At 40.5% G+C, this 21,716-nt stretch overlaps 2 protein-coding genes across 5 annotated transcripts in view; one reads left to right on the forward strand and one right to left on the reverse strand.

Moving 5' to 3' along the window:
- Positions 1-3,160, forward strand: part of FGF7 (fibroblast growth factor 7) — a 51,536-nt gene extending 48,376 nt beyond the window's left edge. For all 4 annotated transcript variants that reach the window (XM_075007239.1, XM_075007236.1, XM_075007237.1 and 1 more), the window contains exons 3-4: positions 1,570-1,673; positions 2,108-3,160. In XM_075007239.1, coding sequence (XP_074863340.1) covers positions 1,570-1,673; positions 2,108-2,302 — 299 coding nt within the window. In that variant the 3' untranslated portion in view covers positions 2,303-3,160. The remainder of the gene's footprint in view (positions 1-1,569; positions 1,674-2,107) is intronic.
- The window catches only part of FAM227B (family with sequence similarity 227 member B), a 176,479-nt gene that overhangs the window by 120,856 nt on the left and 33,907 nt on the right, over positions 1-21,716 (reverse strand). Inside the window, exon 10 of the mRNA XM_075007227.1 lies at positions 20,205-20,345. Coding sequence (XP_074863328.1) covers positions 20,205-20,345 — 141 coding nt within the window. The remainder of the gene's footprint in view (positions 1-20,204; positions 20,346-21,716) is intronic.

Here is a 21,716-nt window from a genome sequence, read left to right on the forward strand (position 1 = left end):
ACAGCAATAGAGTATGGCTTTCCATATCTTAGCTGGCAGTAGATTTTTTTAAGACACCTGATTTTTGTTCACTGCCATTTTGTGTGTGTGTATTTCTTTTAGGAGAAAGTGGAAGGGTTGGAGAAATTTACAGTAGGATATCTACAGTTAGTTTTTCTGCTGAATAGTTCCATTTTCCATGGAATGGGAATGGTGTGGAAGCAGATTGGGAAGGAGGCAACAGATTAAAGAAGCAAAAGGGATGAGTGGAGGGTAGAAGGGCAAGAAGATGGGAAAAAGGTATATAACACAGAGATACAATAGCAGAGATGAAACCAGATTATTAAAAATAAAAACCTAACAAACCAAAAACCACACCCACTGACCACATGCTCTCCTCTCCCCCACAACTTCACAAAAATGAGCATAAATTTGTAAACAAAAATAACATTTTTAAAAAGTTTTGTTTGGGAGGAAGGTATGCATTCTTCAGGTGAAAAAGTCACACTATCATGATGACAATATGCTATTAACAATATAACAACTGCGGCACGGTGCTGACACAGAAGTTGTAAAGATTCGAATGCATATCCTGTATCATCAGTCAAGAATGCTCTTTGGGAAAGAGGTGGTTAACTTGGGTAAAAACCTTTAATTTTCTCTCTCTCTTGCCCAGCACACCTTGGATAGCTACTGGAGCCTGGATGGAATTGGCTAAGCTAAAACGACCCCTTTGAACAAAGGAAGTCACAAAAGGAAACTAGGGAGCAACTGTTCTGAGGATGGCCTCATCAGAAAAGATGCAGTCCAAACTCCAAAGAACTGTATCATTCAAACTATTAAAATGGATATATTGACACCTACCCAATGTACTTCAAACCCAGTTTTGGCAACAAAGAGTATTTTATGTTATACTAGTAACTATTAATAGCATCAATACAAAATTAAGACAACTCAAAATTTTCAGGATTAAAATATTCGAATAAAAAGTTTTGATAGCAGCTTTTGATTATTTCTCCTCAGATGTACATATCTTTTCAGCTCCTGTCAGGTTTCAAAGCCTGTAAAGGTCAGGCAGGTACTTTATCTTCCTCAAGACATGGTCTGTTTTCTATCGTTTACAAGTTCTAAGGTTCACGCTTCAAGGAGGCAACACCAGTAAAATTCTCACATATCTTTTAAATGTTGTCTTTACAAAAATTCTGTGAATCTTAGCTAGAACAGTTATTTTTCTTTCAACTGGAAACACAAACCAGAGAAATTTTAAGAAAAATCTGATTCTTATAAAATGCAAATTCATTTTAGAATAATATGTGAGTGGGAAACAGAGCACTAGAAAGAGATCTGCAGTTAACCATGAGAGTGTGGGTATGTGCATATACACATATGAGATATTTTAAAGAGAAAACCAGGATCTAGTCTGCATTCCATATGTGTAACTGCATGAACTTTTTATTTTAATAACTATGGTCACCAGTTTAAGATTTTAAATAAAACCAGAAGTACTATGGAATCATTAAAAGAAACAACTCTCTTTGGTGATGAAGAGGCAAATGAACAGCTTACAGATCTCAATGTGTTTCTTTGCAGGCATTCTGGAAATAAGAACAGTGGCAGTTGGAATAGTGGCAATCAAAGGCGTGGAAAGTGAATACTTTCTAGCAATGAACAAATCTGGAAGACTCTATGGAAAGGTACTAATAATACTGCAAAACCTTATACTATGGAAATATATACTTTTGTACATTTTCTGCTGATTTTTAGATAACATCTGTGTAGTTTGTGTAAATGATTGCTAACAATTAGAAATATATTGCATCTTTATCCAATGACTATGTGGGTTTTTATGCTTGGTTAAAAAAATTAAGTATCCTTAGAATAGATCGCTATTCTTCTTTTACTAATAACCCTCCTCTTGTCATATATTTCAGCTTCTAAGGGAGGATATTCAAAGCTAAAATATAAAATATGTTAGTTAAGACTAGAGATACCTAAGTAATTTATTATTTTAATAACAAATTTTATTTATTATATGGGATGCATTCTTCTCTGAGGTTCCCCACCCCATTTATGTATTTAAAGAATAAAAGTGCTAATTTTGTGCTGTGTTATAATTTATTCTTAACAGAAAGTGTGCAATGAGGACTGCAACTTCATAGAACTCATTGAAGAAAACCATTATAATACTTATGCTTCAGCAAACTGGACAAACGAAGGGAAAGAGATGTTTGTGACATTAAATCACAAAGGTGTCCCTATAAGAGGTAAAAAAACAAAGAAAGAACACAAAGCATCCCACTTTCTGCCTCTGGCAATATCCTAATCATATATGATCTATAGAGAACCAGTTCCAGCAGGAAGATTATTTTTAAGGAGACTGAAAAAGTAATCAAGAGAGGCTGGAATACTACTGAAAAACTGAACAAGCTGGACTTGCGCATTTATGTTTATTTTAAAGAGACTTCATTAAAAGATTTGAAAATATACACAAAATCAGATTTAGTAACTAAAAGTTGTAAAAAGTTGTAAGGAGTTGTACAATCATTACGTTAGTAATAGTAACTGGGCAGTTTCTTAAATTAATTTACCCTTTAAAGTAAGTCATGACTTGATTATCTGATAATATTTTATTTAAAAAAACCTATCTGCTTATTAAACATGGCTGCTATAATAATAATAAAGCAGATGATAATGTTATGTAAAATATGTCGGACTTTAAGGCTGCTGGAATGATTTGTCAGGTTATCAAGTCAATAGTAAATGTGGAGATTGAGCAGTATTTTAAATACTTCCCAAAGAAAGTGATACACTACACATAAACTAGGGTCAGAAAATAAGATAAATCTTGTAAATTTGTTACTGTTATATTTAGAATAAAAAGCTCATTTGGAAGATAAAGGTTGCATCACTACAAAATAGCAAATATACTGACAAGAAAAAATACCTAATGCTGCTCTAAAAGATGATTCAAAATAATGTATGTAAAATAATAGGAATATGGAATAAATAAAAATGTACTTCATCTCACTTTCCACAAAATAACATTTATATAACGACGAAGTAAAAATTCAGACATCTTAAGGTATTTTATGTAACATAACCTATCTTTTGTATAATTCCTGTTAGGGCATATGGCTTTTAATATTGTTTTTCCACCGTTATTCATGCTTTTTCTGTTGTTACAGCATTAAACTTTATTTTAAGTTATATTTGAACTTTATTGTTCTAAGTTATTTAAGTTGATGTTATTTATAAAAAAAAACTTATTAAGCTGCATCTGTTTCATATGCTTTTAATTCTAAAGGAATAACAAAATGGTCTGGCTGAGCTGCATTGTTTTTTTTTTTTTTTTTAACTGTGACCAGACACAAAGTCTAGTACACAACAGCCTTGCCAACATGCACTGGATGGCAGACAAAAATGACAGCCTGCAGCAATTCTTACAAATGAAGTCTCATGGGGAACAACCCAAAAATGTAAAAATTCTGTTGCCACATACTCCTGCCTATTAAGGTTGATTGCATTCCCAGAGTTACAGCAGATATAGTAAGGTTACAGCTCTGATAGATATTGAGCTACAGCCTCAGTTGGTGTAAATCAGCACTGGATTCTATGGAGCTACACCAGTTTACACTAGCTGGGGAAATGATCCAGAAAGTCTAGCCAATAACAATGAAAGCTCATGACACAAGAGATTTAATTCCTCTAGCCACAGATGAAAAGCAATAGTTCAGTAACCATTGCCACATGTATCTTCAGTGTCTCTACTTTAATTTTTGCCCTCACTCTTCAGACTGGCAAAAAATTGCTAGTTAATTATATGAGTACTTGTCTGCTATAGGAAATAGAGATCACCAAATAATTACACTGAAAAGCAGCTGTTAGACAATCACTGTTAATCTTAGAGAAATTCAAAGCAGTTTCCAAAGGAATTTAAAACTGAGTTTTGCACAACAGATTCTTGGGCTGCATCTACAATGGGACTTTTGCTAGTATGGACTTTTTTTTCAATAATCACAATCAAAATGACTGTACTGGCAAAAATTTCAAGTTTAGACCTGACTTAGGTTAGTTCAAGTTTTGAAAGTAATATGAAACCCCATCAACGTTGTTTGTGTTTAGCTACTCTACTGAAGCTGCATTTAAAATGCAACCATATGCCAACATACTTAAAATTAAATCCATAGTCAGAGTTGGCTTTTTGAAAGATTTTATGATTCGGTAATTCAAACAGAGCGTAATAAGATCAAATGTTTCTTAAACTTTGTTGATAATTTTTATTTGCACTTTCTGATATTTGCTTTGCCTATCACACAGACATTTTGACACTGAACTATCTGTATATGATCAAGGCTGAGAAGAATCTGCATTCATGTTGCAAAGAAGACTGCCATCTTATAAGGAAAGAATATCAAGATAAAACAAAAACATTACAATTGGTGCAACATAATAATAGGCCAGATCATGCTCTCTTTGATCCATGCACAGAGGATCATTCACATATGGATCATCACCTTTATTGTGTAGGGAAACTACTTAGGCCAATGCTCATTCCATGTCTGAATACAAAACAGATCACAAATTGCTAAATATTTTTGACACAGAGAGGTGAAAAAATCATTTTCTACATGGGCTAACCTATCTGTTCGATTTTAAGGGAATTCTGCATGTAAGGTTGTAAAATGAAGGAGCATGTGGCTGCAACTCACAGTGATCATTCTCAATCAGAAAAGACAGATACCTGTTCTGTAACTGGTGTTCTTCAAGATGTGTTGCTCATGTCCATTCCAAGTTGGGTGGGTGTGCGTGGGCACACTCCTAGTCACCGGAAGCTTTTTGCTCTAGCCAGTAGTGATAGGGTTGGTGTGGTGCCCCCTGGAGCAGCACCAATGTGGCAACTAATAAATGCACTGCCCAACCGTCCCCCCAACTTTCTCCTCAGTTCCTTCCTGCCCGCTACTCCGACAGTGGGGAAGGCAGGAGGGTTTTGGAATGGACATGAGCAACACATCTCGAAGAACACCAGTTACAGAACAGGTAACTCTCTTTTCTTCTTCGAGTGATTGCTCAAGTCTGTTCCAAGTTGGGTGAACACAAGCCAATGCCTAGAAGGCAGGGTCAGAGCTATGAAGGGACTGCAGGACAGCCCTGCCCACCGCAGTATCTTCCTGTGAGTGCTGTGTCAAAGCGTAATGTGCTGTAAATGTATGAGGCGCAGGTGGCCACCCTACAGATGTCCTGGATAGGCACTTGTGCTAAATACACCACAGACGATGCCTGCACTCTCGTAGCGCGTGCCCTAACTGGCAGGGGAGGAACCCCTGTGATCTCATAACACTCCTTGATGCACACCACTACCCAGGAGGAAATCCATTGGGAGGAGACTGGAAGGCCCTTCATCCTTTCAGCAAGTGCCACAAAGAGTTGCCGTGTTCTTCTAAAGGGCCTAGTCCTGTCCATATAGAAGCCCAGCGCCCTTCTAATGTCCAAGGTATGCAAACATTGCTCCCTCAGGGAGGCATGGGGCTTTGGCTAAAATATCAGGAAGGAAATGTCTCGGTTAACATGAAACACGGAGACCACCTTAGGTTAAAAACACAGGGTGAGGTCTCAGCCTAACCTTATCCTTGTGAATCACTGTGTACAAGGGGCAATTGTTTTGATTATGGGCAGAGCCACCCTAGTGGGCCCCACAGAAGACAAAATGTCTGTAACAGGGTCCATCTCACCCTGGACTTCCTCTGCTTGCACCCCCAAGTTTTGGGCCACTCTCATGAGTAGCTGCTGAAACACCATACTATCCTCCAACACTGGTGACGCCAATGAGCCTATCACCATCTTATCTGGGGAGGAAGAGGATGATACCCCTTGCACTTCTATCTGGAGGGGAAGGACAGCAAGGACCTGTTCCATCAACTGGCCCCCCCAGAGGAATTACAGGGTTACCAGGAGGCACCGAGGGTGGAGCAGGCACTGATACCAGCTGACCAGAAAAACCACCAACAGGCAGTACCAACAGTTCTGGTACTGTGCCCAGTATTTGAGCTGGCACCTTAAACGGGGCTCGTGCCTGCCTTATCGGCACTGGAGGTACAATCACTGACTGCACCGGCATGACTGAGGCCCAGTCATGCTGTGACAGTGCTGACACTGGTGCCAACGTCGATGCTGATGAGATCACCACCACTGGCTCTATAATGCCTGCTGCTTCCTGCTGATGCTCCAGCAGTGGGGTGCCCTGCGACACTGATGGTGCTGAGCACAAGATCGGCAGGGCTCCTGGCATCACAAAAGTGATGCCTACACTCTGGCTCTGTGCCTCGTGAATTGCCCACAAGGTCCAGAAGGGCCACTGATGCATCACCTGTGACCCCAGCGGCCAACCCATATCTGAGTGATGACTACAGTGCCTGCGACGGCTATGGTGTGACCTGCATGAGCTCCCTCTGCACCTGGAGCTCAAGTATAATGAGTTTGACTCTGATGCCAATTCAGAAGCCAATGACCATGGTGGGGCCACCAGAGTTGGTGGTCATGTCAAGCGCACCGATGACTGTGCTGGTGCTGAAGCAAAGGGCACCTGAAACTGGCCCACGGTCACTCCCTGAGGGGTCGGCACCGCATATGGTGTCAGTGTTGGCATCGACATGAGTGCTGGGGTTGGCACTGGCATAATGTCCATAGGCCCCGACCGCTCAGTCTCGATGCTATGGTGCCAGTCCTCTACCAATGGGGAGGGACTGGGTACCATCATTTGAAGAAGGCCTTGAGTCACTTGGAACACCTCCAGCATTGAGGGCAAGTCCAGCGCCTGCGGGCTCCCACTCCGCACTGGCTGCAATGTGCGCATCTCCTGCCCTTTGACAGTGCATGCCAGAGCCTTGGATTTATGGCCGCCACACTTGGACATTGGCCACCTATGCCTCTCATGCCTCTTCTTCTTCTTCGGCACTGGAGATTGACTCCTATGGTGCTAAGATGGGCGATGGTTCCTGTGCCTCCTCCCATTGCCAAGAGTCCTTGCATGGCACCATGGTAGACAGTGCCAGTGCACTTTACACCAAGAAGGCTACACTCTCCACTTCTGCTGGGGACTCCTGAGGTTTAAAAGCTGCCTCCATTAGTAGGACTTTAAGGTGTTGAGCCCTATTTTTTAACGTTCTGGGCTTAAAACTTACAAATTGAGCCATGGTCATGCAAGTGTCCTTCCCCCAAGCAAATCAGACAAGGTGAGTGGGCGGGGGGAGTCACTCTTGGGCATATGTTTGCCACACTTTGAACAAATCTTAAAGCATGGGGAGCCAGGCATTCCTCAGCACCGAGGTGCAGAAAGGGACAGACAGCCCCACCTCAGCTATTAGTGAAGACACTAAAGACTAACTATTAAACTCTAAAACTATTTACACTACTTAGAGACCTATTTACACTACAATAGGCTACTAGCTACGTATTTAGAAAGGAGAAAGCAAGAGCTCCAATGAATGGCAGCACAGCAAGAAGGAACTGCACAGGACAGGGGGAAGGTCAGGTGGTGCATATATTGTTCACCATACCAGTGCTACTCCTGGGGGGTGCTGCACCAACCCTTTGGCTACTGGCTAGGGTAAAAAGCTTCCAGCAACTGGGCGTGCACCCACACACACCCAACTTGGAATGGACATGAGCAATCACTTGAAGAAGATTGGATACATGCACTATTGAAACTCTGGTCATTATGGTGCCTAACTAGGGGATGAGTTAAACATATTGACCCATAGTAACAGAGAGGTAGCCGTGTTAGTCTGTACTCCAACAAAACAAAACAGCAGAAGTGTAGCACTTTAAAGACTAACAAAATGATTTTGTTAGTCTTTAAAGTGCTACATTTCTGCTGTTTTGTTATATTGACCCATAAGTAATGTGATACTCAAACTTAGGATGGGACAGATTGTAAATTCTCAGTTGTTAGATTTGCTTTGCTAATAAATAAAATCAGATTTTTAAATTTAATACTATAATTGCAGTAACATTTTAGAAGATTTTCAGTCACTAATAATTAACTATTTTGGACCCAGGTGTGCCCCCAGGATCTCCATGGATAACCTTTCCCTCCCTGTGGTTGAACTAATAGAAGGCATGGGTGAAATCTGACAGATACATGCTGTCCCCACATCAGTTCTAGAGAAACTACTTGGGAAAGTTACTGTAGTCTGGGCTGCATTAATTCTCCTGTGGTTCCCTGTCTGTGGGTTCCATCTTTTAGGGTAGCTCCCAAAAGACAGCCACAGCCAATGGATCTCTTTAATATTGTGGCCCTGCGGGGCTGCCATGCTACAAGTGTGCGTGCAGGTAACGGGACATTACCAGTGCTCCAGGGTCAGTGCTGAGCTATGTGGGTTTCTGTGGATCCCTTGGGATTTGGGTCTACAGCGGTGGTTTTCAACCTCTTTACCACTGTGGCCTACATAGATAGGCTGCATACAATATTACCTGTATGGCCTTGAGGGAGTCACATGGGCTGCAGCTCTGTGCTGACTGTGTGAAAAATGGGCTGCAGGTTTGACAACCCCTTCTACAGCCTTCTCTCAGGTGCACACAAAACCTCATCCTCCTGATGAAATGACTAAAGACAAACTGCCCAAGGTGATCCTTTAGCTCTGTCCCACAATGTTTATTGTGTTGAGAGAGCCAGTCCTCTGGTATTTGAAATCAACTTTAAACAATTTTCTGAGATATTAGTGCTCATGTAATTTAAAATCTTTCCTGTATTTTCTATTACAAGAATAAAATTGGATGTGCCCCAGAGGCTCTAATATATAATTATGCACTATGTGTAACATTTTCTTGACACTGAGGAGGAGATGGTACCCCTGTCCAAGTACTTCATAAATCAATATTTCATATTCACTTGTACTTTAGCAATAAGAGCCAAAACTATCAAATTATTTGCTAACGAAAAAAATCTAACCACTCAAAAGTAGTGAACCAAAACCAATCACCTCACATAGTATTCTTATTCCATAGTATAAACTACAATTTTGGAATGAAGGTTTCATCAAGGGTCAGTGATAAACATAAGCACTATAGTCACAGACAAGTAGCCATGTTAGTCTCTATCTTCACAAAACAAAAAAGCAGTCATGTGGCACTTTAAAGACTAACAAAATAATTCATTATTTTAAAGTGCCACATGACTGCTGCTTTGTTATGTAAATACTATGTTCTCTATTGTGGTGCACATACTTAAGGTATGGAAAATGGAAATTCAGTGAGGTTAAAAAAAGTCTGTGTTGAGCAACGAGAATGGTTGCCAGGATGCCAAAATTTATGAGGTGCCATTTGTACCTATCATACATGTTATTCTGCCAGATCGTCTGCTGTATCTTCTAATACTGTTGAATTGGTTCTGTGGTACACAGAAGTGCTCTGTTGCCTCCCTCGGTGGAGCTATGGTTACCAGAGATGTGCTTATTCTGCAAATAGAAGCTGTTTCAAAGGAGTTTGGGAGTGATAACAGGGAATCACAGGGAGTATGTAAGTCAGAGACAATGAGGGAAAAAGTGATAGTTTGTACAAAGAAATGGGAAGGGAAATACAGCATTGTCATGGGGAGGAATGGAGGGAGAGAATGCAGGTACAATAAGAAGGAAGGAGTCTACACAGACGGAAGAAGAAGAACAGTAACAAAGGGGAAAACAAAGAACACTAAAATAGAAAGAGGGGAGTAAGAGGGAAATAAAAGAGCAGATCCTCAGGTGGGCTGCTGTCACTTTGTGCAGCATTGATGTAATACTTTGGATGCAAAAGCTAAGTGGCTCAGGAAAGACTGGCCCAATTGTAAGTGTGATCTTGCAGTAGCATAGAGGCTAAGGCTATGGGTGCACTAGCAAGTTTGCCAACAAAACCCCGGTCTTGTCAACAAAACTGCTGGAACTTCCACACACTAAGGCTGCATCTACAATGTCCATAGTGCTGGCAGCTTAATGCAACAAAGGGTTCTTGAAAATGCAAATGGCTGCTCATTTGCATATTTATGTAAGAGTGCCCTGCCAGCGGAGGCTGCTGCCAACAGAAAACAAGCAGTGTAAACATGGTTCTGCCAGCAAAACCTTTGCTGGCAATTTGATCTCGTGCAAATATGCACGAATATGCAAACGAGTGACCATTTGCATTTTCGAGATCCCTCCTTTCAATCAAGCTGTCGGCACTATGGCTCAGTGTAGACACAGCCAAAATGTGTTTTGTCAACAGTCTGCCAACAAAACTCAGCTCTTTTGCTCGGATAGGTTCTGCCTCTCAGACATGAGGCACAACGCTTCCACAAAAAAGCTGTGTGGATGTTTTGTGAGGAGCCTTCTCTGTCGTGTAACTGTAGCCTAAGGGTCTTATATTTCACACTCCTTCTTTTTTGTCAACTAAGCAAAGAAGAGCAATGTGGTTACTGAAAAGGGACCATGACCAGGAAATTGCTGTTGTGTGTTTTTCCTGGGTTTGGTCTTCAACTCCTTGTGGCCTTTATAGACCAGTGTTAACTAGACCATTTCTTAGGTTGCTCTAACCCAGTACATAGTGGAAAGGAGGCACCATGAAGCAGAAATATCAGGGCAGCACAAATGGGAATGTCACACTGTCTCCTAACTTCTAGTTTACATCATGCAAGTACTTAAGGATCTGACCCTGGAAATCCATCCCACAAGAAAATATGCTGGATGTCAGGCTCAAATCTGAAAAATGGGCCTGAATTTTAGAAGGTAGCAGAGGAAATCAGCCTCAGTTGACCGAACAAAAAGAAAGAAAGCGCTAAAATTGTAATGATGGAAATACAAAGGAAAAAAGAAGGAACAGATGTCAGATTTGTTTGGTATTAAAATATTTCCAATTTAATCATTTTCAAATATTTTAAAGACAATCTCCATATCAATTCCAGTTTTCTGTATACAGTTGCAAACTCTTCTGCCAATCCACCTTCTCCCCTTGCCATTTATTCTTTCACTCCCTCTTCCCTGGCAATTTTTTCAATATGAATTAAGTGCAGTTCGAGTATATGTACTCATCTGTAGTTCAATGCTTTGCTGCTGAACTGCACTGAGAATCAAAGCTGGCTATCAACACCCCAATAAAAATGGCTGCCCTATGGTACTTAAGGAGCTATGTGGGCTACATAAATACTTTCCAAAACTACTACCTGGTACACAACTAGTGCCAGAGACTGCACTGTCCTTCTATTGGCAAAAGGAACTCTACAGCTATGGCCACACTACCCCTCCCTTTCGGAAGGGGTATGTAACTTAATACAAATGAGGTGCTGGCATTCATATGCAGTGCCTCATTAACATAATGGCAGCTGCATGAATTTCGAAGCTGCTAACTTCGAAGTGCTGACCATCAGTCTAGCCACAGGTGCTCCGAAATATGCTCCCAAATTTGAAATTCCCTTATTCCCAAAACAAATTGGGAGTAAGGGAATTTTGAAGTTGGGCACCTGTTTTGAATTGCCCAGGGCTAGATTGCCAGTCAGCACTTCAAAGTTAGCAGCTTTGAAATTTTCACAGCTGCAATTATGCTAATGAGGCTAATGGCCATAATTTACATGCCCCTTCTGAAAGGGAGGGGTAGTGTGGCCACAGCCTACATGTAAGGGAGGGGAAGGAATAGCAAAGTTCAGCCAAAGATGGGTCTTAAATAGAGAAAAACTAAGCATAAAAAATCGGTGTCAGTATTATCTCACCAGGCATAGATAATATATCCCAAAATTAATTTTTTTCCACAATTGTATCACGTTGTTGAGCCATATTCAGTTTGTAATCCACTGTAGTCCAAGATCTTGTTCTCCAACATTACTGCCTTGCAGTTATTCTCCATTTTGTAATTGTGCATTTGATTTTTCCTTCCCAAATGTAGTACTTTGCAATTGTCTATATTGAACTGCATCCTGTTGATTTCAGGCCAGTTCCCAGTTTTTCAAAGTCATTGTGAATCCCAACCCTGTCCTTCAAAGTGGTTTCAACCCCTTCTAGTTTGGTGTCATACACATTTATAACTATATGTTCTGCTCCATTAACCAAGTCTATAATGGATATGTAAACAGCAAACCACTAAAATTACTCTTTGAGTGTGGTTTTCAACCAATAGTGCACACACTATATAGTAATTTAATATAGATCATATTTCCCTAGTTTGCTTACTAAAATCAAAACAAATCACGTTTACTACTTGCTCACTATTTAGTAGGTCAGTAAAAAAAAATGAAATTAGCTGGGTTTGGCATGATTTGTTCTTCAAAAATCCACATTGACTATTATCATCCTATGATACTCTAGGTGCAAACTAATTATTTAATGTGTTCCAATATCTTTCCAGCTATCAAAGTTAGTCTGATTGGTCTGTTATTCCATGGGGTCTTCTTTGTTTGCACTTTTAAAGACTGGCATTGTGCTAGCCTGTCAGCAAGCAAGGTTTAGTCCCAAGGCTCAGGACTATGCTTGGGCCTCACTAGGTCCACACCCTGGTTCAGGGCAGGGCAACAAACAATGATGGTTCTAGGTGAGAGTCACTAGGCCCTGGTTCATGGCAGGACAACAAACAAAAAATGCAGTTCAGGTAAGAGTCACTAGGCCCAGGCCCTGGTTTAGGGTAAGGTAACAAACAACAGTTCAACAAAGGTCAGGCCTTCTCACAAAGCAGAGGAACCCAGGCATGTGCTCAGAACAGTGAGAGGTTAGAGGTGGCAAAGGGGTGCAGGCCTGCTCACTCCACTGCACCCTGGCCCAGGGCCCTGATAGTGGCAGAGCAGACTGCATGGGGTTAGTGGAGACCTAAACTGCAACATGCTGACCCAGCTATCCTTGGGCCACTTTCAGACTCTCCTCCTAGATCACACCTCAAGGGGCTGTTGGTCAGCTTCATCTGTGCCTGGGTGGAGAGGGGTCTCCATTCTAGCTTGTAGCTCCCCTTCAGTGAGGCTGGGTCTCCTTCATGGCTGTTCTGGACTCCCAGTCTAGTAGCTCAGGACTGGCATCTGCCTTCTCCAATGGCAGGGCTCAGACTGGGACTCTGGCCAGGGCTTTTATACAGATAGTCCTGCTCCCTGACTTCTGTTCAGGCAAAGGGGCAGGGCTAGGTTCTGCAATGTTCTTTCCCCTTTTGGTCGGTGAGCGGCCACCCCTTCTCACTATGTAGCCTTTTTCAGTCCTTCAAGACCTCACCTGTCCTCCATGGATTCATGGAGATAATCACACTGGCTACAGTTATGTTACAGCAATCTGTCAACAGAAGTCACTGTTGGAAGAGATTTCTTGACAAAACTTCTGCCAACAGTGTGGCTGCACACAAAAGCCAATCAGAAGAGCTCTTCGCTCTATCGGCAGAGTGGATGGACTGCCTGGCTGCTCTCTTGACAAAACAGGCACCCAGAAGTACAGCACACAGGGCTGCCCATTGTTCTGGATGTCCTGTCTGTTCAGTGAAGGACCACCAGAGTGTCCACACAGCTTTTTGGTCAACAGAATCTGTTGACAGCAGCATTACGCCTCATGGCTGAGAGGCAGAACTCTGCCAGTGAAAGTGCTGAGTTTTGTTGACAAACTGCTAGGGCTTGTCTACACTAGCTCCCTACTTCAAAGGGAGGATGGTAAGTAGGGTGTTGGGAGTTTATTAATGAAGTGCTGCGCTGCATATGCAGCACTTCATTAAGCCAACTCCCCCCCGTGGCAACTTTGAAGTTTTAAACTCCAAAGTGCCAGCTTGCATCTAACTACAGCTCACCCGCCGGTACTTTGAAGTGCCCAGGGTTCTTCGAAGTCTCTTTACTCCTCAAAATTTTGACACTTCAGAGTTGCTGCGGGGGAGAATTAGCCTAATGAAGTGCTGCATATTCCCTGCAGCATTTCATTAGTAATCTCCCATCAGCCTGATTACCATGCCCCCTTTGTAAAAGGGGCAAGTGTAGATGTAGCCTTATTTAGGTATAATTCATTTTGTGCCTTACCTTTCTGATTTTATCCCTACATTTTTCCACTATTGTTTTGTCCTTATCCTTAGAAGTTGTCCATATTTTCATTTTTTGTAGGATTCCACTTTTATTTGTAGGCCATTAAAGAGCTTCCAGGGCAACAGTCTTGGTCTTTTACTGTTCTTCCTATCTGCTCTTCACACTGTGAAAGTTTACTGCTGTCTTTAATACTGTTCCTTTGAGAAACTATCCGCTCTCTTAAATATTTTTTTCCTTAGATTTTCTTCCCATGGGACCCTACATACTAGTTCCCTGATTTGGTATCTGTATGATTGTTTGAAATAACAATATAATACCATTGTTTAAAAGGATGTTTCCATATCTGGCATGAAAATATCTTGCAACATTGGCTACAACAGTGCCATGTGAATGCCTGTTCTCACTTTCAGGTGTCACTGTAAACAAAAAATAGGCAGCATTATGTCCTGCAAATATAAAGAAACTTGTCTGAATGACTGGCTGAACAAGAAATAGGACTGAGTAGACCTGTAGTCATTGTTTTGAGTGCAGTTATGTAACAAAAAAATCTGTTTTTAAGTTGCACTTTCACTATAAAGAGATTGCATTAAAGTACTTGTATGAGGTGAGTTGCAATATACTTTTTCTTTTGTTTAATATTTCTACAGTGCAAGTATTTGTAATCAAAACAATAATGTAAGCTAAGCACCGTATACTTTGTTTTGTATTGTAACTGAAATCAATATATTCGAAAATGTAGAAAAACCCAAAGTATTTAATAAATTTAATTCAGTGTTCTATTATTGAACAGTGTGATTAAAACTGTGATTAATCACAATGCAGTTTTGAGTTAATCCTGTGAGTTAACTGTTGACAGCTTTAATAAAAAGAAAACCAAGGTAGGAGTTTTAATCACAAAAAAACTTTACAAATGATAAATTAATTTGTTTTCACAACACCCTTATGAAGTATATAGAAAAGTATTATTATTACCATAATTATCCTCAGTTTACTACTGGAGGAACAAAAACAAAGAAGATAGGTGATTTGCCTAGTGCAACAGATGCAGTCACAGTCAAAGCTGAGGTCAGAACTCAGTAATTCCTTATTCTCTCTGTATTTATTTACTGTATTTCTTGAAAGGAAAAAAATCAGTTATGTTTTTTCCCCATTCCAGATTGTGTTTTCAGAGGCAACAGTTAGCAAAATGGGGGGCGGGTATTTAAAGGCAATAAACATGTAATTCTATTCTGCTAATTTTACATGGTCATATTTAGAGTAAATCTGCACCTTAAAACAGAAACTTGAAAGAGTAAATTTTTCATGGAATTACATGAGGTTTTAAACATAGGACTTCTGTTAACTTTGGTAATTCACAAAGCTAAAATTCCTCACAATCCTTTGAAAAACTGCAAACCAAATTATTGCACTTCTCTGTATTTTTAAAAATTACACATAAATTCAAGTAGCATAAAGAAAATCTTGCATTAAAAATCTCAGTCTTGTAAATAATCTTATAATGCACTCAGCGAAGCAAGCTAGCTTGTAAATCCTGAGGCATTCCAGATACTGTAATTGTACAACTGCTCAGATTCCAGACCTAAAAAGGGAAATTTTCTTTTATTTTGTTTGCAAGGAAGATTTTAACTCACTACTATCCATTTGTTTAATTAAGAAATTCTTTTACTTAATTTTTTAAGAAGCTCGGTGCTTGCAAAGACTGGGTTCTGATGCCATCAGCTGAATAGAGAAGTGAAGAAGAAATAATTTTACAAGGAGAAAAGGAAATAAAATATTTTCATTTAGTGGATACCCAAGAAGAAGACGATTTTAAAAATAGAGATAAACATACTTCATACTGGAAAATTAGATTACTTTTTCACCTGTGCCTGAGAAAGAATATTTTGATATCTGAATCTCTTTGCCAATAAAATCTTATTATTTGTGTTACTGTTCTTAGAACAGTTCTTTTAGCAATGATGAAAAGGGACTGCTTCTACAAAAATACTGAGTGCCTCTTGAGAAGCACTGAACACTCTTAACCCTCACTGAAATTGACTGAGGGCCAGATTTTCAACTACAGTAAACCCTCAAAATGTGCGATTTTGAGTTGCAAGTTAATGCGAGTTAAGCCCAGATCAAAATCCCACTCCTGCCAGCCCTGGTTCAATCCCACTGGCCCTCCATGGCCCGGTTCACTCCCCTCTGCCCCAGTTTCACCCCCACACAGCCCAGCTCACTACCTGCGCATGGCCTCTTCTCGCCCCTCATGCCCAGTCAGGCTCACCACCCCTCACGTGCGGCTCTAGTTCAACTCCCCCCATCCCAGTTTAAATCCCCTGCGGCCTGGCTCACAACTTGAGCACAGCTCCAGCTCACCACCCCCACAGTGGCTCCAGCTCACCCCTCTCCCCCGTGTGTAGCTCTAGCTCAACTCCTCCCCCTGTCCCTCCCACAGCCCTAACCTGCCCCACCATCAGGCTTACCCCTCCACAACTGCACCCCCCCAGCCCCAGGACTGACCTTTCAAAAGGAGCTCCAGGTGCTCCTGCTGCTTCCCCAGCTGCAGAATGTGCGTTCCACCCAGGAAAAAAGCCACCCCCCCCAAATTACACAAAATTCAAGTTATGTGAGGGTGCATGGGAACGCAACCCTTGCATAGCTCAAGGGACTACTGTATTTTAAGATTTTAAAATGTAAATAAGTACCTTGGGGGAAATTTAGTAGCAAGAAGTCAGGTTATATGCATAACTCCCTATTTTTATAGGTGTTGGTTACCTAACCTGCTTAAATGCTTTGGAAAATCAGACTAGACACCCATCTACATTTAACTCTAAACAACCATATATGCACACTGCCTTCCCTGAAAAAAAATCTCAAACTAATCTTGTATCAATCTTGTTAAATATTCTCTATTACTACTCTGTTTTTTATAGCCGTTTTAGTATTGTAAATTATTATTCAGATCGGGAATGTTTTCTGTAATAAAAGTTAAGTGCTTCCAGCCTCCTTTTTATGGGAACAATGTGTAAGAATTAGCCCATGTAACACAGATTTAATTTTACGTTGGACAATACCACTTATAAGGAAATAAGGCTACTTGCTACTGAGTCAGCATGGTCCAGTATTCAGGATTGCAGATCAGGATTCAGGAGACCTTCATTATACTTCTGGCTGTGCAGTTGACCTGCTGTGCAACCTTAGGTCAATAATTTCACATCTCAGAACCTCATTTCCTCAACTGCAACATGGTCATAAGCCTACTTTTTTAAAGCATTATGAGATCTACAAAGGAAAAGCACCACCTAAGAATTGTTGTCATTCTGGGCTCTGTGTACCACAGAAACTAGGGAATACTTGCTTCTGGGGAGTGACAGGCCACACTAACATGTGTAGGCATCATGTGGTTGTTTATATAGCCAACCTCTAAATTGCCATAAACAAGACCAGTTTATTAGATTTTAGGTTTCCTGCAATCTTTAAAAGAACATGTTAAATGGTGGGATGGGAGCTTTAAAAGTTCAAGTTACAATAGTAGTATCTTCCCAAATTTGGTTAATGAAGAGAAAACAGTGTACATTATAAACACACAAGTCAAATTATTGCCTTCCTCTTTTGGGGCCAAACACAGTGTTACTATAGCCCCAGTGATTTTAGGAATTACTGTGGATAGATAGCACAGCTCCACCAAGGGGAAGAGAGTCATGGCCAGAACAGTGGTAGTTAAGTTGCTGCACATACGATTACTTTCCACTTAGTTGAATATTCTTGTTTTCAATGTTTTCTTGTTTGTTTTCAATGAGGGCGTTACAGCACTGCAAGAGCAATCTGATTTTTAAAAAAACAAAATCATGAGCACTTGCAAAATTCATGCAAATGTATCCGTTGGTTTTACATTTTATAAAAGCTTATCATTTTTCAAAAATTAAAGCTTTTCCTGACAATATCTCTTCAATATTTAAAATAAACTATTTTTAAACCGGGTTATTGCTTACTGGGCAACACACAAAGAATTCTGAAATCAAGAACCTCTGTTTTGAGACTTGAACCTGAGTGGTAGGAAGGGAATTATACAGTAAGCTTGATGACAGTTATAATTACAGCATTCCTTAATGCAATTGTTGCTCATTTTTTACTTATTGTACTTGAAAGGAAATACACAGAGTTAAAACAAGAGTAAGGAAGGCTACAAGTAAACAACTGAAGACGAAGAGATGTCCCACCTTATTATGCAGTAGATATGCATGGCAAGCACACACAAGCAAAAAATAAAAATAAAAAAGAAATCCCTACAAAAGTAAAAGGCTCTGTCTACACAACAAAACTCCGTTGACAGAAGTAACTGTTGGAAGGAATTTCCCAGCAAAGCTTATATTGACAGATTGCATCTCTACATTAAAGCAGATTGAAAGAGCAATCTGCTCTGTTGACAGAGAGCAGTCAGATTGCCTGGCCCTCTCTCAAGAGAATGGCTAACTAGAAGAGCTGCAACAGGGCTGCCCGGGGAACCAGAAGCCCTGTCTGTCGACAAAAAGGCCCTGGAACATCTACACAGCTGTTTTGTCGAGGGAACACAGTCAGGAGAGGCGTTATATGGGGAGAGGCATAACATTGCTGATGGATGTGCTGGGTTTTGTTGACAAACTGTTGACAAAGTGCATTTTGCATATAGACTCTCCATCGTTTTTCCCAACAAAAGCCCAGTTTTCCTGGGAAAATCCTCTCGTGTAGACATAGCCAAATACTGCTTTGGTAGGGCCCCAATCCTGCTGCTCCTATTCTAAATCAGTAAGGCTGCACACTCCTTAAATGTCATCAGACTAGAATGGCTCTCCTGTGCTTTCATTATGGGCAAGTTACGTGAGAATTGTTGCACATTAGTCCTAAGTGAGACGAGCTAGTAATAATGCACACCTGGTGATCACCTACTGCTGATCATGAGCCATACTGCTGAAGTGGACACAGCACAGTCAATGAAGAATGAAGTGCTCAGCCAATAATATAGGTAGGTAGTGCCATAGAGCTGCAGTGTTCAACCTTTCTAGTCTGAGATCCAAACATGTTATATCAAAATGATCAAAACCATGACATCAATATTTAGGGACAGATGATCTGTCCTGCTCTGTTCCCTTGGCCCTTCATTTCTGCAACATAATTAACAAGTAGAAGTTAAGGTAGCCTCAAGGATGCTGTAATTTCACTGGGGCCAGGACTGCAGCAGAGAATCAAGGACATGGAACAAGTTGTTGGTTCTCAACTTCTCCTCCTCTCTTGTTCTTGGTGTTTGGCTAGGAGAAGGTCTCTCTTAAACTGAAACAGAACCAGTGAAGTTCTTGTACTGGGGCCCCAAAAAGGAAGCAGATATGGAACAGTCACAGCCATGCTATCATTTCTCCCTGGCAGTGCAGCAGATGCCCATTGGAGAGGCTCCTGAGAAGCTTCAATAAAGAAGAGATTACTACTGTGCAGAGCACTTTCAGTTCATACCAGAGCTCTGCTGTCACTGCAGAGGAGTTGATGGGAAGCAGATGGCAAAGCATTTCACCCAACTTTCTCTGCAGAGATGGGGTTGATTCAAAATTTTCAGTTCAAAGATCATAGGATACAACTCAGGGAATACATTTTCAATTTATAATGAAATATAAATTGTCAAGCCTGGGGGCCACTGTTTAGAACTTTCAGCATCACATGTTGGAGACACCCCACAGTAAAAGCACTTAATCCAGGACATGAAATAGAACAAAAGGGGCATATGGCATTGAAAGAACGTGCTTGAGGGAGGATGCTAAACAGCACAAAAAATTAAGAAAAGCATACTTCTAACAGGCAAGGGAGTGGTTAAAGGGCTGGCCTATCAGGAGCAAGGAGGAGAGATGATAACAGTAGGGAAATGGTAGAAATAGGAGTCAGACAACAGGAAGGAGTGAGAGGAAGACTCATACTGCTAAATGAAGTGGAGAAAGTGGATTTCTGCACAATAGCTGAATGACCATATAGGGGCCCTTACACTAGCAGCTATTTTCAAGTATTTGATATTCTATAATTGATATTTTTCTCTTCATAGATTTGTCAAAATGCAGATATCAGCACAACAGCAAGATTTATGTATGAGTTGACCCAAATGTTCCAATAAGTTTTCATTTGGATACCCTTCAAAAAAGAAAATGGAAGTTTGAATTATGATTTCTGTAGACAATTATGTTAGAATTTGCAAAGTATTGTATGTTCCATTGAGATATTCATGCTGCAATCCATTCTGTGCATTTAAAATACTCACAAGAGTCAATGACTGCTTTTGATTTGACATACTCCTTAAATGGTGCTTTGGTAATAGTATCTTTCTTGCTGCTATTTGCTAAGGGCTTCTTTAGGCAATTTAGATTCCATTTCTTCCAAGCAAATTTCTGTGGCTTTAGACCTGAAAAGCATAAGCTAACTTTTAAAACAGACAGGAGTATTTAGTGTTACTTTTGAAAGTTATTCTTTACCATATTATCATTTCAAATAAAGCTAAGACCTTTGATTTCTTTTCAGGTCCTCAATCTACAAACACTTATGCACGTACTTAACTTTAAGCTAGTAAGAAGACTCAGTAAGACTCAGTAATTTCCACAGGAATATTCAGATGCTTAAATTTAAGAACAAGCTCAAGTGTTTACAAGATAAAACTCACAAAACATATTTTGTTCAGATTAATATTTATTTTTACATAATTAACAGAGATTTTATGTCAGCATCTGGAATAACATTTTTTAAAAAATTATGGTTTCATGAAAGATGTTTAGGTGGTTTTGCCAAACCATTCTGGTCTTTAGAAGTTGTGCTATAACTGAACAACTAATCTTTATGCATTTTACCACCTGCAATGGAACTAGGAATAGAAATGTCAGCTTTTCTTCTATAGCTTTGAGATGCACATCTCCTTTTAAATTCAGGTATTTAGTGATACATGGCTAATATAAACAAAGTTTGTTGGGGCATATGCTAGGCTTTCACTTGCTTGAGTAGTGCTATCTTTTAAAAAAACTATTTCTCTCCAGGTTTGGACCTTAAAAGTCCATTTTACTATTATTTTACTTTCATTCCATTATTTTAATTAACTATTATTGTTAACTTCCTTCTCCACTTTTTTTTGTGCATGGCTATCTCAATACAGCTGGGTCTACACTTGCCCCGAACTTCAAAGGGGGCATGTTAATCAGGGCGACGGGAGATTGCTAATGAAGTGCTGCAGTGAATACACAGCACTTCATTAGGCTAATTCTCCCCCACGGCAACTTTGAAGCGTCAAACTTCATGGCTACATGCATGCCGGCACTTCGAAGTTTCACACTTTGAAGTTGCTGCGGTGGAGAATTAGACTAATAAAGTGCTGCATATTCACTGCAGCACTTCATTAGATCTCCCATTGCCCTGATTAACATGCCCCCTTTGAAGTTGGAGGCAAGTGTAGGTAAGCCCTATATGTTTCATGAGAGGAGTATCTTTATTTTATAGTTGTTCCCATTCTTGACATTCTTTCACTGTAAGGCTACGTCTACACGTGAAGCCTACATCGAAATAGCTTATTTCGATGTAGCAACATCGAAATAGGCTATTTCGATGAATAACGTCTACACGTCCTCCAGGGCTGGCAACGTCGATGTTCAACTTCGACGTTGCGCGGCACCACATCGAAATAGGCGCTGCGAGGGAACGTCTACACGCCAAAGTAGCACACATCGAAATAAGGGTGCCAGGCACAGCTGCAGACAAGGTCACAGGGCGGACTCAACAGCAAGCCGCTCCC

The sequence above is a fragment of the Carettochelys insculpta genome, chromosome 12, assembly GCF_033958435.1.
Source record: "Carettochelys insculpta isolate YL-2023 chromosome 12, ASM3395843v1, whole genome shotgun sequence".
NCBI classification, from domain to species: Eukaryota; Metazoa; Chordata; order Testudines; family Carettochelyidae; genus Carettochelys; species Carettochelys insculpta.